A 14,193-nucleotide genomic window follows, 5' to 3' on the forward strand; every position below is an offset into this window, starting at 1 on the left:
ATGCGATTTCTCAGAGATTCCTCCGTCAAATGATCAAGCTCTGAATGTTGCGCGCCTGATGCGAGTTTCTGCGGAGAATAAAAGATTTACAACAAAACCTATAGAAAATATATAACAAAGGTCTTTGAAATGATAACAAAAGAGTCCAAACGTCGAACTCTTTTGTTAGATCGTGATCTGACTAAAGATCATGACACCTTCGATGAAAATTTTTCAATAGAAGCGGAAATTGAGATCAAGATGTTTTCTAACAACAGGAGAGTTGAAAGTAAACAAAGTCAACATCAAAAGGCTGTCTTTACTAATAATGACACTTGTCACAAAGTTCGTCTTATGAAATGGGACGTCTTGAGAAGAAGATTTTCTGCAGACGAAGAAGTCAAAATTGAACTCAATTTTCGAATCACCAAATTGAGCGGAGTTGTGGCCAAAAAAACGTTGGATTTCGGTGAAAGCAAGAAAAAATGTTCGGATGTTACACTTTTGGTTGGAGAGGAAAAGTTTTACCTTTCCAAATTGGTAAATTGAATTTCAAATGATTATTAACTTTCGTTCTCAAAATTTTCAGACTTTATCCTACCAATCATCCTATTTCGAGTCTATGTTCCTTGGAAACTTCGCAGAGGCCGACAAATCGGAAGTAACTCTTCAGGATATCGATCCCCAAGAATTCCAGAAGTTTTTGGAAGTTTTGCACGGAGGAAAGGCCCTTGATGGTAGGTTCTGATTATCCACTCACCTAAAAACTAACTGAAATTCATTACAGATGACTATTTCGTTGCTATTCTTTGCCTCGTTGACATGTTCGACGCTTCAATCGCTCGTAAGCAATGTGAAGACTACCTGATGGAAAAATCAAAGAAGTCATTGAGAGAGAAGCTGGAATTGGCGGTGCAGTACAAAATGGAGAATGTCAAGGTAAATCAGATTTCAGGTTTTCCTGTTTGCAACCTTTTCATTTTCAGGCCAAGTGTCTCTCCGACATGAAAACTGCCGATGATATTCGTTCCGTTGTGCCAGAGAAACTCGAGAAACTCGATCCTTCTCTTATGCCGGCGATTCTCCAAAAAGCTTTGAATCTTCTGAAGTGATCACTTGCATCATTCACATAAAAACTCTACATCTATCAATATGTAACCCCGATATCATTCCCCCTCTCATTTATTCAGTGAATCCACCCCCTATCAGTATTAAAGTCAATTTCCAGTCCAGAATTATGTATTCTTTCTATGAATAGAGGATATGAAATAAAATATTTTGATTTACATTGTTCTTTTTCGTTTTCGTAGTTCTTAGTTCACTATCTTTTTGATTTTCGAAATTGTAAGTTCTTTTCAAAAGGAAACACTTGTTTCGACCGTTTTCCATTGGACAAGTTCAAAAAGGAAGAATATTCTGGATTAGAGAGCACGGTCTCATCAGCAATGGACTCTCTCCAGATTTCCGAATGCGGTGGTCAATTCCAGAGAAAGTATAACTAATTTTCAGCAAAAATTTGACAGATTTTCAACCAATTTAATATAATTTCAGTCATTTTTCTAGGATTCTGGGATTTTTTGGTTATTTTCGCCTGAAATTACCCCGAATCGTCAAATTATCTGCCTATATTGTCATCATTTTTCTCAAATATTCAGTAGCTTACTTCGCAGACTACAAACTACAATTTTGACTGAAAATGAGCAACGTATTCTCAGAGACTACAAACTACACATTTCTAAACTTTAGTAAAAAAAAACCATGATTTTCAGCCAATTTCAGTCGTTTTCCACCACTTTCGGCATTGCGGGAGATACTTGACCGCCTATATCGCATACAATATTTTCGCCTTATTCGACTTCTCCAATCTCCGTTTTATCTCCTTTTTATTCGACAGTTTCGCACCTCGTCTCATCATCCTTTCGTATTTCTTTTCAGCTTTTCTCGTCTCTTTTCCAGACTGGCCTTGTGATTCGTCCTAACACTATCCATACCTTCCATACTTGTCAAATGACGGGCCGGGTCGGGCCTGAAAAGCTTCGGCCCGGGCCCGGCCCGTCAGGCCCGTCTTTTCAGGGGTATGGGATATTTGAGAATATTTTTCATTTGGAAAAATTTCCAAATTTACTCGTTTTTTCATACCTTTTTCATCATTTTTTAGTAAATTTCTCGAAACATTGACTGAGAGTTGACCTTAGTACATTTTTAATCAAATTTGGAAAAAAATCGAAAAAAATTTGAAAAAAAAATTCCCTCCAAAAAGACGGGCCTGACGGGCCGGGCCGGGCTTCGGGCCGGGCCTGACGTTTTGAAAAAAAAAACCCGGCCCGGCCCGGCCCTTGACAAGTATGATACCTTCAGCCAATTCCTTATACCATTCCCCGACATAAAACGAGCATATAATAATCTCCGAGTTATTCGATATCACAAGGTAATCTATCAGAGATGATTCCAACATTTTCAGCTTCTCATTCTGTGTCAACATTGATATATCCACCGACTCATAGTGATCCCTTGTCATCCATCAAATAGAACGCCTTCTTCACAACAGAATTCAGACGACACCCGGCTATCTCATCTTTCATATCTTTTCGCAATTTCGCCTGTCGGATCGTCATATCCATCGATTTTGATCTGGAAATCGGAAGATTTTCAAGATTTTCGATAATTCTACATTCGGAGAATCTGGCGTTCCGTTAGCGCGTTTTCACTTCGAGACCGAAGCAAATGTTCAGCCGGAGGCACCTATGATGCGCTTTCTATCAAAATTCGGTAAAACGCGTCAGAGGTGCGCCAGTTTATCACTTCTCGACATTTTTCATTGAATTTTGAGCCTTTTCCAGCGATTTTGAGCAATTTGCCAGTTTTCTGTACGACTGGCTCGCCTTTGACGCTTTTCGAGTTTTTATTCTGACAGAAAAGCGTCTGAGGTACGCCAGACACCAGTGTCAGTCACTTTTAGAAGATTACCGATAATTCTGCACGTCGCATCTTTGACGCGTTTATGGAAAAGTCTAGATGAGAGGATGCCAAAACAAGGTCTGTCGGTTTCTCTGAATGTCTACTTTTTCGAAATGTTGAGTCTGGCGCACCTTCGACGCGTTTCTGATCGAACTTTGATTTGAACGCGTCAAAGGTGCGCCAGCATGTTACTTTTGACTTTTGATAGTCCAGAAACCGTGTCTGGCGCACCTTCAACGTTGTTTCAATTAAAACTCAGTTAAAACGCGTCAGAGGTACGCCAGACAACAGTCACTTTTACATTTGGAAATTGGAGGAATTCGGCAGATTTCGATAATTTTACCTATCTGGCGCGCCTTTGGCGTCTTTTTGAGTATTTATGCTTTAAAAAAAAACGACGGAAATCTGGAGCCTGGTGCACATTTGGCGCGCAGAATCGCGTCAGAGGTTCGCCAGCCACCATCTGGCGCAGCGTTGACGTGTTTTTGGAGAATTCGAACGCGTCAATAGTGCGCCAGTATCTTACTTTTTACTACTTATTCTGACAGTACAGTAACCGTGTCTGGCGCATCTTCGGCGAGTCTTCAATCAAAATTGAGTTGAAAACGCGTCATACGTGCGCCAGTTTGTGAGTTCTCGACGTTTTCCATAAACTTTTAAGATTTTTTCCAATTTCGTCAATTTTTACCTAAAATTCTTGATCAACAAGGATCCCAATGCCGTGAGAATCATCTCAGAAGCTGCCCATTCGGGTGAGTTGATTGCGACGAGAAGTTCTTGAAGGAAATTGGAAAAAGTATACGGTAGTCTTCCTCTCCGTCCATTTTGTTCCTTTTCGAGAGCATTTCGCGAGGAATCCGCTGAGGAATGCGTTCGTCCCTTTCGAGGCCTGGAAATTGGAACATTTGAGAGGTTTTTAGTTGATTTTTGTGATATTTCCGCCATTTTCTCTAATATTACTCAAAATGTTGTGGCTGGCGCACCTTTGGCGTGTTTCTTGTATCAAACTTCACACCAAAAAGCGTCAGAGGAGTGCCAGTCAGGTGGCTTTGCTGAACTACTTGAAGTCAAAATGTAGGTTCTGGCGTGTCTTTGGCGCGTGTATAAATGTGTAGTTTGTAGTCTAACTAGGTTTTCGAACGATTTCTCTCGAAAATTTCCTAGAAATGTGTAGTTTGTAGACTCTGAGAAGACTTTGCTCATTTTCAGTCAAAATTGTAGTTTGTAGTCTGCAAAATTACAATCTCGCGATAAAAATCGAATTTCTAGAAATGATGGAATAACTTAATTTTGACGGAAACGCGTCAGAGATACGCCAGACACGAGGTTCAGTCACTTTTAGAAGATTTACGATAATTCTGTACCTTTGGCGCGCCGTTGACGTGTTCGAAATGAAATTATTTTTCGGTGCGCGCCAAAGGCACGCCAGATTGTAGCTGAAGATTTCAGAAATTACTGGCGTACCGTTGACGCGTTTTCAAGTAGATTTTGGACAGAATGTTTTTGACTGAAAAAATGAGAAAATTGGGAATAGGTTCCCCGAGAAAGTGTCAAATGCGCTCTATGAATAATTGGGTGTTGAAAAACTTGGTTCATCAATAGAGCGCATTTGTCCGATTTCAGATGGATCCGTTTTGAAAATTCGAGATTTTTGATGATTTTTAGCAATTTTTTTCCTGGAAGTCTGTAACCCGATCTTCAGCGTTTTTCGACTGGAAATTTCTCATTTTTCATACGAAATTTCGATCAAAAATTCTTAAAACTGAAAGAGTTTCGGAATTTGGTTGGAAACATCCAATTTTCAATCATTGTCGAAGAAAAAACGGTCTGGCGCACCGTTGACGCTCTCTGATCAATTCTAGTTAGAAAACGCGTCGAAGGCGAGCCAGCATAACTCGATCTCAGGAATCACTCAATTTTCAGCGTTTTTGACTGAAAATGGCTTATTTTTTACTGTCTTCCGCTCTAAAATTGGTGATTTCCATTGGAATTTGGTTGATAAACCCCGATTTGCAGAGTTTTTCGACTGCTCACCCTTTTTTCTAGTATTTGCCATTTTATAGGCACTATCCGATGCCGGGTAGATCAAATGAACGAGTAGAAGACGTGTCTAGTCCGATACATCGATCAATAACACCCTCAACGATGACTTGTTATGCATCCGATGACTCGACATCACATTCAATGCGATCACCGCCTCATCGGTCGCCCGTTCCTCACAAATCTCCTTCTCGAATATGTCGCCGACGTCGATTTCATCGTTCGATGCGTAGATCTGAAATTCAGAGAGTTTTAGAGCTAAAAGTGGAATTTATCAGGTTTTCCAGCTTTTGTTAGGCATTTACTCCATTTTTTGCGAAATTTCGATTAGAAAATTCGAAAAGTCGCTGATAATCGCTTACTTTTGGTTGGTTCAAAACGAAAAATGAAGCATTTTAAGCCAAAATTGGATCAGAAAGCGCAAAAGTTGCGCCAGATTGTGGTCACCAATCTAAGTGACTTGAAAACTCTTTATCCTGCGCACCTTTGGCGCATTTTCTGTCAAACTCTCGGACCAATAAATTGACGATTTTCACTCGAAATTAAGCAATTTTTCCCGAATTTCCTGAAATGTTCTTTATTTCTTCGACTTACTTGACGTAAGCCAACTATCCCTCGGGTGTTCGTAAACAAGTCGGCGATGGTCTCTCTCTTATCGACGTGGCCGATTGTGGAACTGAGGTGATTGTACGACACCAACACGCGCCGACGGTGCCGGGCTTCCATTCTTCGCTGAAAATAGTGGAAATATGAAACATTTGAAAGAATTCGGGAAAGAAAACACGAAAAACACATGAATTATATTGAAACATAACTTTTCTCATCAATTTCTTCAATTTTTCATTGAAAACCAACCAAAACACTGAAAATTTGGAATTTAGCGCTTTTTCCAGTTGTTTTAGATTGATATTCGTACAGTTGTTTCTTTTCAATATATCATAACTGCAGGAAAACTCCTCAAAATCTAAAAATTGGCTAACTTTCAGTTTAGCGCTGCTAACCAGCGCTAAAAAATAGTGTCGATTTTCGGTAAACAACACGCACACCCTATCCGTCCACTAATACGCCTTCAACCGATCTGACGCGTTTCTCGGCACCGCGCACGAGAAAGGCGCTAATACTAGAGCTGATTCTGTCAAAAATCAAGATTTACTGTGAAAAAAATAAAGTTTGGCCAAGGATTTTCAAAAAAAATTTTCGCGCCCAAAACACTTTAGTGCATTTGTGAACTAAAGCGTTTTGGGCGCGAAAATTTTTTTTGAAAATCCTTGGCCAAACTTTATTTTTTTCACAGTAGGAAGACAAATGGAAAAGGTTAAAATGGTCATTAGTAGACTTCTATCAACTAGAAAACGTCTGACAACACGAAATAATGCCCCAGAACCCCGCTACTGGGACGCTCTGAAGCTAGATACAGCAGACTTGAACGAAACTCAAAATTTACGTGATTCTTAAGTTATTTGTACAATATCCAATGATAATATAGTCCTCGCAAAGTTTTCTTGTCATCTGTGGACAAAAAACGCAAAAATTGAGACCGGGACAATAGGCATTAATTCTAGTAAAAACTAAGCGAAAAAAGGGAATTCTTCAGAATTTTTTGCTAAATAATATTTATTCCTTTCAAAAATATCTTCTTACAAAAAACGACACTGTTTTAAAGCCGCGAAATATGTTTTCGCTGACTTTTATTTTAAAAATTCGTAGAAAATTTCTTTTAAAGACAATTTCTTTCTTCAAATCTAACCACCAGCGAGGTTTTTGTACTTAAAATGTAGCCACATATCACATTAAGCAAACGTAGCGAATGAGTGTTGAAAAATCCATGAGAAACCATGTTTTTATCGAAGAAATCTGAAACCTCAGTGGAAAAATTTTAAAAACGCGTAGTGCGCCAAGCCGCGCACTGACGCGTTTCTCAAGCGGTGCTCAGTTAGCAGTTTCGAACGAACGGCGGTTGACTTTCGTTCTTGGCGGGATAACGGAGCTTCGTTGCGGGATAACGGAGCATCGTTGCGGAACGCTTTTATACTTAAAGCAGCAGCCGACATCTCGCGGGTTCCGCCATCCACTGTACTTTGCGTGGCAACGATGCTCCGTTATCCCACCAAGAACGAAAGTCAACCGCCGTTCGATCGAAACGGCTAGCTGAGTGGGAGGCAGAAAAGTTTGGCGTATTAGTGGGCGGATATACCGTGACACGCGCTTGCGTAATTTTGGAGTGTCGTAGTATTTTAGCGCTGGTTAACAGCGCTAAAGTTTCTGACCGTTTCTGTAAGTTTTTGTGTATTCTCCGCCATTTTTCTTCCACTTTTTCCGCCGAAATGTTGTCTCCGAATACTATTTTGATCAATTGTTCTCATTAAAACAACGATACTCTCTGAAAATATCAAAAATTGCTTCAAAATCGGCATTCTTCGTTTTAGCGCTGCTTAGCTGAATTTTTCCTTTTTTGAGTCGTTTTGTCTCCTCGTTCTCTCAATTCTCTCAAATAATGTGTATGTTTCCAGGAATGCTGGTCATGCGTCTTCAAAAGCTTTCAACGATCGCTCAACGTGATTTTAATGCGGTTAGTTGTAGAAATACTCTATATACTTCTCCGCCTGAATTTTCAGAAACGCCGCAAATCAGGGACAACATCGACAGAACGGAAAAAGGCTGAAAATAGCGAACATTAGAGGTAAATCGGGAAATTATAAAGTTTTATGGGTGACAAGAAATTTTTGTTTTTTACAAGTAGAATTTATCAAGGCAGGGGCGTCAAAAAGCAGGGGGAGTAAAAAGGGGGGAATAAATTAGACTGGCTTCTTGTCGAGTTTCGTTTCGAGGCGCAATGCGTCACCGACTTCGCGGACAGCATTCATGAAGTCCTCGTTGGTGACACGCTCACGACCAGCACGGATCGCGTACATTCCTGGAAAATTTTCAGATAAAAATAACAGGTTTTGTGAGGAAAAAACACGCCAAATGCACGCCAGATTTTCTCGGCCTTTTTTAACACAACTTTCTCTAAGAAAATGATTGTTTTCAGCGTGTTATTGGCTTAAAAATGAGAAAAGAATTCTTCGTACCTGCTTCAGTGCACACATTCTTCAAGTGAGCTCCAGAGAATCCATCGGACAACTTCACAACCGCCTCGAAGTCAATCTCTCCATGCTTCGTAATCTTATTCGAGTGGATCTTCAGAATCTCAATTCTCGATTGCTCATCCGGCAGTCCGATTTCAATCTTTCGATCGAGTCGTCCAGGACGAAGAAGTGCCGGATCCAGCGTATCCGGTCGATTTGTCGCCATAATGACCTTCACTGTCCCGAGCGAGTCGATTCGGTCCAACTGATTCAGAAGCTCCATGAGAGTTCTCTGAATCTCTCGATCCGCCGACGTTCCCTTCGGGAATCTCCGTCCACCAATAGCATCAATCTCATCCATGAAGACGACGCACGGCTGATGATCACGGGCGTAATTGAACATATCTCGAATAATTCTAGCCGATTCTCCAATGTATTTGTCGACGATTTCCGACGAAACGACCTTGATAAAGGCACAATCCAGTTGAGACTTCAATGCGCTTGCCAGAAGCGTCTTTCCGGTTCCAGATGGTCCGAAGAGGAGACATGCATTGAACGGAGAGATTCCAATGCGGCGGAAGAGTTCCGGATTGACCACAGGGAGCTCGGCGAACTCACGGAGTTTATCGATCTGCTCCGTGAGCCCTCCGACATCTGAGTAACTGATTTTTCCCTGCTCGACTTGAAGAACGTTGTTAAGAAGTGGGTCGACTTCTCGATGGAGTTGAGATCTGAAAATTCGGAGCTCGTTGCATGAGATAGCCTCATAAATAGCAGAAATTGGGGTGCCTGGGACGCGTTTTTTTACAGATTCCAGCTGGAAAACTCGATTTTTTCCGCGTTTTCCTTTTTTAAAACTTGATGTCTGGCGTGTCTTTGGCGCGTTCTCTCTGAAAACCCGAAATCTGGCGTGTCTTCGGCGCAATTTCTCTGAAAATCCAAAATCTGGCGTGTCTTTGGCGCGATTTCCCAGAAAACCGGAAGGCTGGCGTGTTTTTGGCGAGTTTTCACTAAAAATCCGAAATCTGGCGTGTTTTTGGCGCGATTTTTCTGAAAACCCGAAAACTAGCGTGTCTTTGGCGCGATTTCTCTGGAAACCCGAAATCTGGCGTGTTTTAGGCGCGTTTTCCTAGAAAACCCGAAATATGGCGTGTCTTTGGCGCGTTTTTCCCAGAAAACCCGAAATCTGGCGTGTCTTTAGCGCGTTTTCTCTAAAAACCCGAAATCTGGCGTGTTTTAGGCGCTTTTTCTCTAAAAACCCGAAATCTGGCGTGTTTTTAGCGCGATTTCTAAGAAAATCCGGAACTGGCGCGTCTTCGGCGCGATTTCTCTGGAAACCCGAAATCTGGCGTGTTTTAGGCGCGTTTTCCTAGAAAACCCGAAATATGGAGTGTCTTTGGCGCGTTCTCTCTGTAAAATCCGAAACCTGGCGTGTCTTCAGCGCGATTTCTCTGGGAATTCGAAAACTGGCGTGTCTTTAGCGCGTTCTCTTTGGTAACCCGAAATCTGGCGTGTTTTAGGCGCGTTTTCAGCTTTCACAAGTAGGATTGAGGTTGGCTGGCGTCCCATCAGCGCGCCTCTAGGTCTACCTGGCGTCGTTTTGACGCGTTTTCCAGTTCACTGGGGCTTCTTAAGCGCGTTTCCATAGCAATGAAACCGAAAGAAAAGGTCTCTGGCGTGCCTTTCGCGCGTTTTGCCGTCACTGTTTCAGCCAACTCACTTTGTCAACCCTTGTGCTTCAATCGGGAGATTTTTTGGCACATCTTGGGGCTCCTCCTTATCATTCTTCACCGAATCATCTGCTTCCTCAGACTTCACTCTTCCCAGATTGACGACTTTCGTTTTTTCAGCCATCGCGTTGCTAGAAAGAGAATTATTTGATGGTTATTCTCAAAACCGCTCACAATTAGGAGCACCGTATGCACATACTGTAGCATACAGTAAGTACACATTCATACAGTTTTGCATATCTCAGCTAAAACGTTTCGATTCACCAAAAAAGCTTTCGAAAGTTTTACAAAAACTGAAAATTTTGTTATAGGACACATTTCAGCCGAGACAAACGCAAAAGTATGAGGTGTCGTGAATGGAATAAGAGATACTTACCCAGATTCTTCCTCAAATTGCTCCGCCTTGACTCTGTTCTTGCTCAAGTTAGGGAAGAGATCTGATTCCGTCGGGAGCGTCTCTTCCAGTTCGGTCTCAATGAACTCTCTGTTAACCGTGTCCTCGGTTTTTAAGATGCTCAGAGTGAACTCCGACTCCTCTTTGATCAATCTGGAAAGAAGACAAATACTCATTTGCTATAGTTTTTTCTATTAGTGGAGCATTTTTATTACAACCACGCCCCACCGCAAACGAGAGAGTATCGGCAAGAGACGCAGAGTTTTTCTGGCGCCGAATCTGATTTTCACAGTTTTTCACCTATTTTCGCTATTTTTCGAATAACTATTGTAAATTATCATGAAAAACTATCAAAATAGATCAAAAACTGTCAAAATTCTGTGTCTCTCGCCGATACTCTCAAAAAATATTTCACCGAGCGAAGAAATTAAAAATATTTTCTCACCCCGTCCTTGTCGATTCAATGATGACTTCCTTTTCGTTTGGGTGCTCGTTGCGTATGTGGTTGTTGGCACCACTCATATACCTAAAAATTGGAACATGACAAGATGAAAAAAGAAGTTTCAGACAAACAGACTTCGTATCAAAAAGTCTGTTTTTTAAAAGAAAACCAGAGCCCCTTCAATGGAAAACGACTTACGAGAATTCTCGTTTGCACTTTGAACAACGGAACTTTTCGATGTCCGCATCAGATTTCTTCGATTTGGACATTGCAGCAACTGAAAAATTATGCTCTTAAGCAGATGGAACCGATGGGAAAATAGAGAAAAAGAATCAGAAAAAAGAGGAAAACTGTTTTATAAAACTAAAAGAAAAAAGTGATTCCCAATTGAAATTTCGAAAGGCATTTTGCCAACTCATGCCACGTGGATCATGTGGAAAAGATGCGAAAACAAAACCGCCAGTGATTTCACGTGAACGTGGAAAAAAATTTCTCGAAAATTTTACAAAGTTCACGTTTTTCGCCACGTGAAATTTTTTATTTTTTCCTCTATAGATCCTTGTTTCGACCGCTTTCTACTGGACAAGAAAAGATTCAAAATTCTGGATTGAGAGCGCGGTCTCATCAGCAGTAGACTCTCTCCAGGTTTTTTTTTTGAAAATAGCGTTTTAAGCCTAATTATTTAACGAAAAATCTCAAAAATCGGTTACCTTTCAGTGAATTGAAGATCCACTTCTTTGACATCCCTTTCTACCGATTTTCCCGTGATTTGCGGCGAATCTGAAAATTCCGGCGGAGAAGTATTTAGAGTATTTCTTCAACTAACCGCATAAAATCCAAAAATTGAGTGATCGGTGGACGAGAGCATTTGAAGACCGGCATTCCTGGAAACATACACATTACTTGAGAGTATTGAGAGAAGGAAGAGACCAAAACGATGCAATAAAAGCGAAGAGAAAATCATCACAACGTTTCAAAAATGAAGTCATTCTACTAAGCAGCGCTAAAACGAAGAACTGCCGATTTTCAAGGAATCTTTCGATATTTTCGGAGAGAATTGTTGTTTTAATGATGATAATCGAGTAAAATATCGTTCGGAGACAAATTTTCGGCGAAAAAATGGAAAAAGAAGTGCGAGAAACCGTGAACTGAGACTTTAACGCTGCTTAGGAGCGCTAAAATGTAACTACGGCGCTCAGAATTCGACTTCGTGCCAAATATAAAGATTTTTTATCGATAAAGATCGATTTGCGTTGTGAAAATTGATAAGATTTCGGAAAAACGATATAATTTAGCTGAATTCGGGGAAACGTGACGAAAAATAGTGAAGAACGGTCAGAAATGAGTCATCGCAAGCCTCGAACTTTAGCGCTGTTTAACAGCGCTAAAATACTACGACACTCCGAAATTACGCAAGCGCGTGTTTTTTACCGAAAATCGATACCATTTTTAGCGCTGCTAACCAGCGCTAAACTGAAGGTGTGCCAATTTCTAGGTTTTCAGGAGTTGTGATATATTTTAAATAAAAAACTGGATGAATGTCAATCTGAAACACCTGAAAGAAATGGTTTAGGACCTTTTCTTTGTTTTCAGCGATAAATTTGCTTTCTGTTATTTGCTTGAAAAATATTTTAACAAAAACGAAAAAAAAACTTTAAATTACATAATTTATTTTCAGGCAAAAGCTCATGTCAACGTTCTACGATCTTCCCGGATCCTCTGTGACAGTTTTTCAAGGTATCTGACCAGCATGAAACCTAAAATCTATTGAATTCCAGCTGCCGACGTTTTCGATGCCTCCAGAATCTTCTTCTCCGTCCTGAAACCGTCAGAAAAAGTGCATTTTATATGCTCATGGCGCTCCTCGCGAAGATTCCGGATTCTGATTCTTTGAGGTATACTGAATTTTCGTGCTAAAGTGAATCCAGATGACGTCACGGCTTCAGAAGTGATTTTTGTCGATTCGAACATTTTTTGGAGTATTTTGGTATTCCCAAGGCGCTGAAGCTGATAAAATCACTGAAAAGTTCGTATTTCTGCTCAAAATCTCGTGAAAATATGTCATTTTTCAGCAAAAAAGGGAATTCACTTCCGTCACGTCACCTGTTTCCCCACTGTCAGCTCATATGGAGCAATTCACCAATTCCAGGTTCGAAATGTGCCGTTTTTATTGAAATTTGTTGAAATTCCGATAGAATCCAATAATTTTTCAGCAAATCCACGGAAGACGCCAACATTTTCGAGTGTTCGACGACCACATTCGATAGGAAACGGGAATTTCAGTGTAATGGTACGGTATAGTTGATTGTCAGCAGGAAAATCGGGTTTTTATGATGAAAATGATAGAGGAATCGATCTTTCTGGTCGAAAAAATGATATTTTGCTGAAAAATTGCGTCAGAGGCGCCCTAGAAATCATTTTTTTAGTAAGAACGCGCCTCAGTTGTGCCAGACTATAGATATTACAATACTTTTCCTAAAACTAGTAGAAAATTCACAGATTTTTCAAAAAAATCAGATTGAATCGCGTCAAAGGTGGCCCAGATCCAGAAAAACTAGCTGAATCATGTTGCGAAGAAAACCAACATTTTAATGCGAAATTGTTGAAAACGCGTCCAAGGCGCGCCAGATTCAAAATCTCTACTAAAATCCAGTTTTTCAAGCGGAAAATTATTCAAATTGACAAAAATCGCGACCACCGGCGGCGCAGCAGACCGTCGTGAAATACCGGAATGAGAAAAAAGATGATTTCATTTGGTTTTCCTAAATAAAATTCCAGAAAATCTGTTTTTGAACACAAAATCACATAAAACTAATGAAAATAATCACAAGCGCGTCGAAGGCACCCCAGATTCGGTCATTCCGGTTTGAAATCGGAAATTTTAGTTATCGGGAGCGCGTGTGAGGTGCGCCAGATAGTTTTGATTCTGTTTTTAATGAGAATAAACTAAAAACTGCTCATTTTTCATCGAAAATTTCACTGAAATCCCGTTCTTCTTTCTCAGGACCAACTCATTATCATCGCCAAATCCTCCGTCACCGCCGTCAAAACCACATTCAAAACGATCAAAAAAGTGGAGAATACGATGGAAAACATGTTGATTTCGACGCCACGGTCGTATACCGGAAAATCGGCAATGGATTTGTTGATTTTTGTCGGACGGCACAAAGATGGTGAGGAAGGAGTTGGAAATGGCGAAAATACAACTGAAAACGTTGTTTTACTGCAAAAAAACGCGTCAAAAGCGCGCCTTTAGATGAAAAACGGCAAAGGCACGCCAGACTTGATGTTTGAATAAAAACGTTAATAAAAATGCGTCAAAGGCACGCTAGACTCGATTATTCCTCGAAATTTATCAAAGCAGTGCGAAAATTTCTCAAATTTTTAAAAATCGAAATAATTCGATAAAGCACCACATTTTGAAGTCTGGAGAGAGTCCATTGCTGATGAGACCGTGCTCTCTAATCCAGAATTTTCTTTTTTTTCTCTTGTCCAATGGCCTTTGACGCGTTTTTTCGCGGTGAATCTTACACCAAAATTGGATGATTTTCGTTCGAAACTATGCAATTTTTCCCGAACTTC

At 40.5% G+C, this 14,193-nt stretch overlaps 3 protein-coding genes across 3 annotated transcripts; 1 reads left to right on the plus strand and 2 right to left on the minus strand.

The window, feature by feature from the left end:
• Positions 1-129: 129 nt before the first annotated feature.
• Positions 130-1,091, plus strand: GCK72_002882 (uncharacterized protein; the record flags this gene model as incomplete). Its single annotated transcript, XM_003099033.2, has 4 exons — positions 130-519; positions 569-716; positions 767-918; positions 966-1,091. The coding sequence occupies 4 exons, from the start codon at positions 130-132 to the stop codon at positions 1,089-1,091; spliced, it is 816 nt and encodes a 271-aa protein (XP_003099081.2).
• A 1,386-nt stretch (positions 1,092-2,477) lies between these two features.
• Positions 2,478-5,703, minus strand: GCK72_002883 (uncharacterized protein; the record flags this gene model as incomplete). Its single annotated transcript, XM_003099012.2, has 4 exons — positions 2,478-2,610; positions 3,626-3,826; positions 5,088-5,212; positions 5,572-5,703. The coding sequence occupies 4 exons, from the start codon at positions 5,701-5,703 to the stop codon at positions 2,478-2,480; spliced, it is 591 nt and encodes a 196-aa protein (XP_003099060.2).
• A 2,069-nt stretch (positions 5,704-7,772) lies between these two features.
• On the minus strand, positions 7,773-10,345 carry GCK72_002884 (uncharacterized protein; the record flags this gene model as incomplete). Its single annotated transcript, XM_053723670.1, has 4 exons — positions 7,773-7,891; positions 8,049-8,776; positions 9,766-9,906; positions 10,152-10,345. The coding sequence occupies 4 exons, from the start codon at positions 10,343-10,345 to the stop codon at positions 7,773-7,775; spliced, it is 1,182 nt and encodes a 393-aa protein (XP_053592315.1).
• Between the last annotated feature and the right edge of the window lie 3,848 nt (positions 10,346-14,193).

The sequence above is a fragment of the Caenorhabditis remanei genome, chromosome I, assembly GCF_010183535.1.
Source record: "Caenorhabditis remanei strain PX506 chromosome I, whole genome shotgun sequence".
NCBI lineage: Eukaryota > Metazoa > Nematoda > Chromadorea > Rhabditida > Rhabditidae > Caenorhabditis > Caenorhabditis remanei.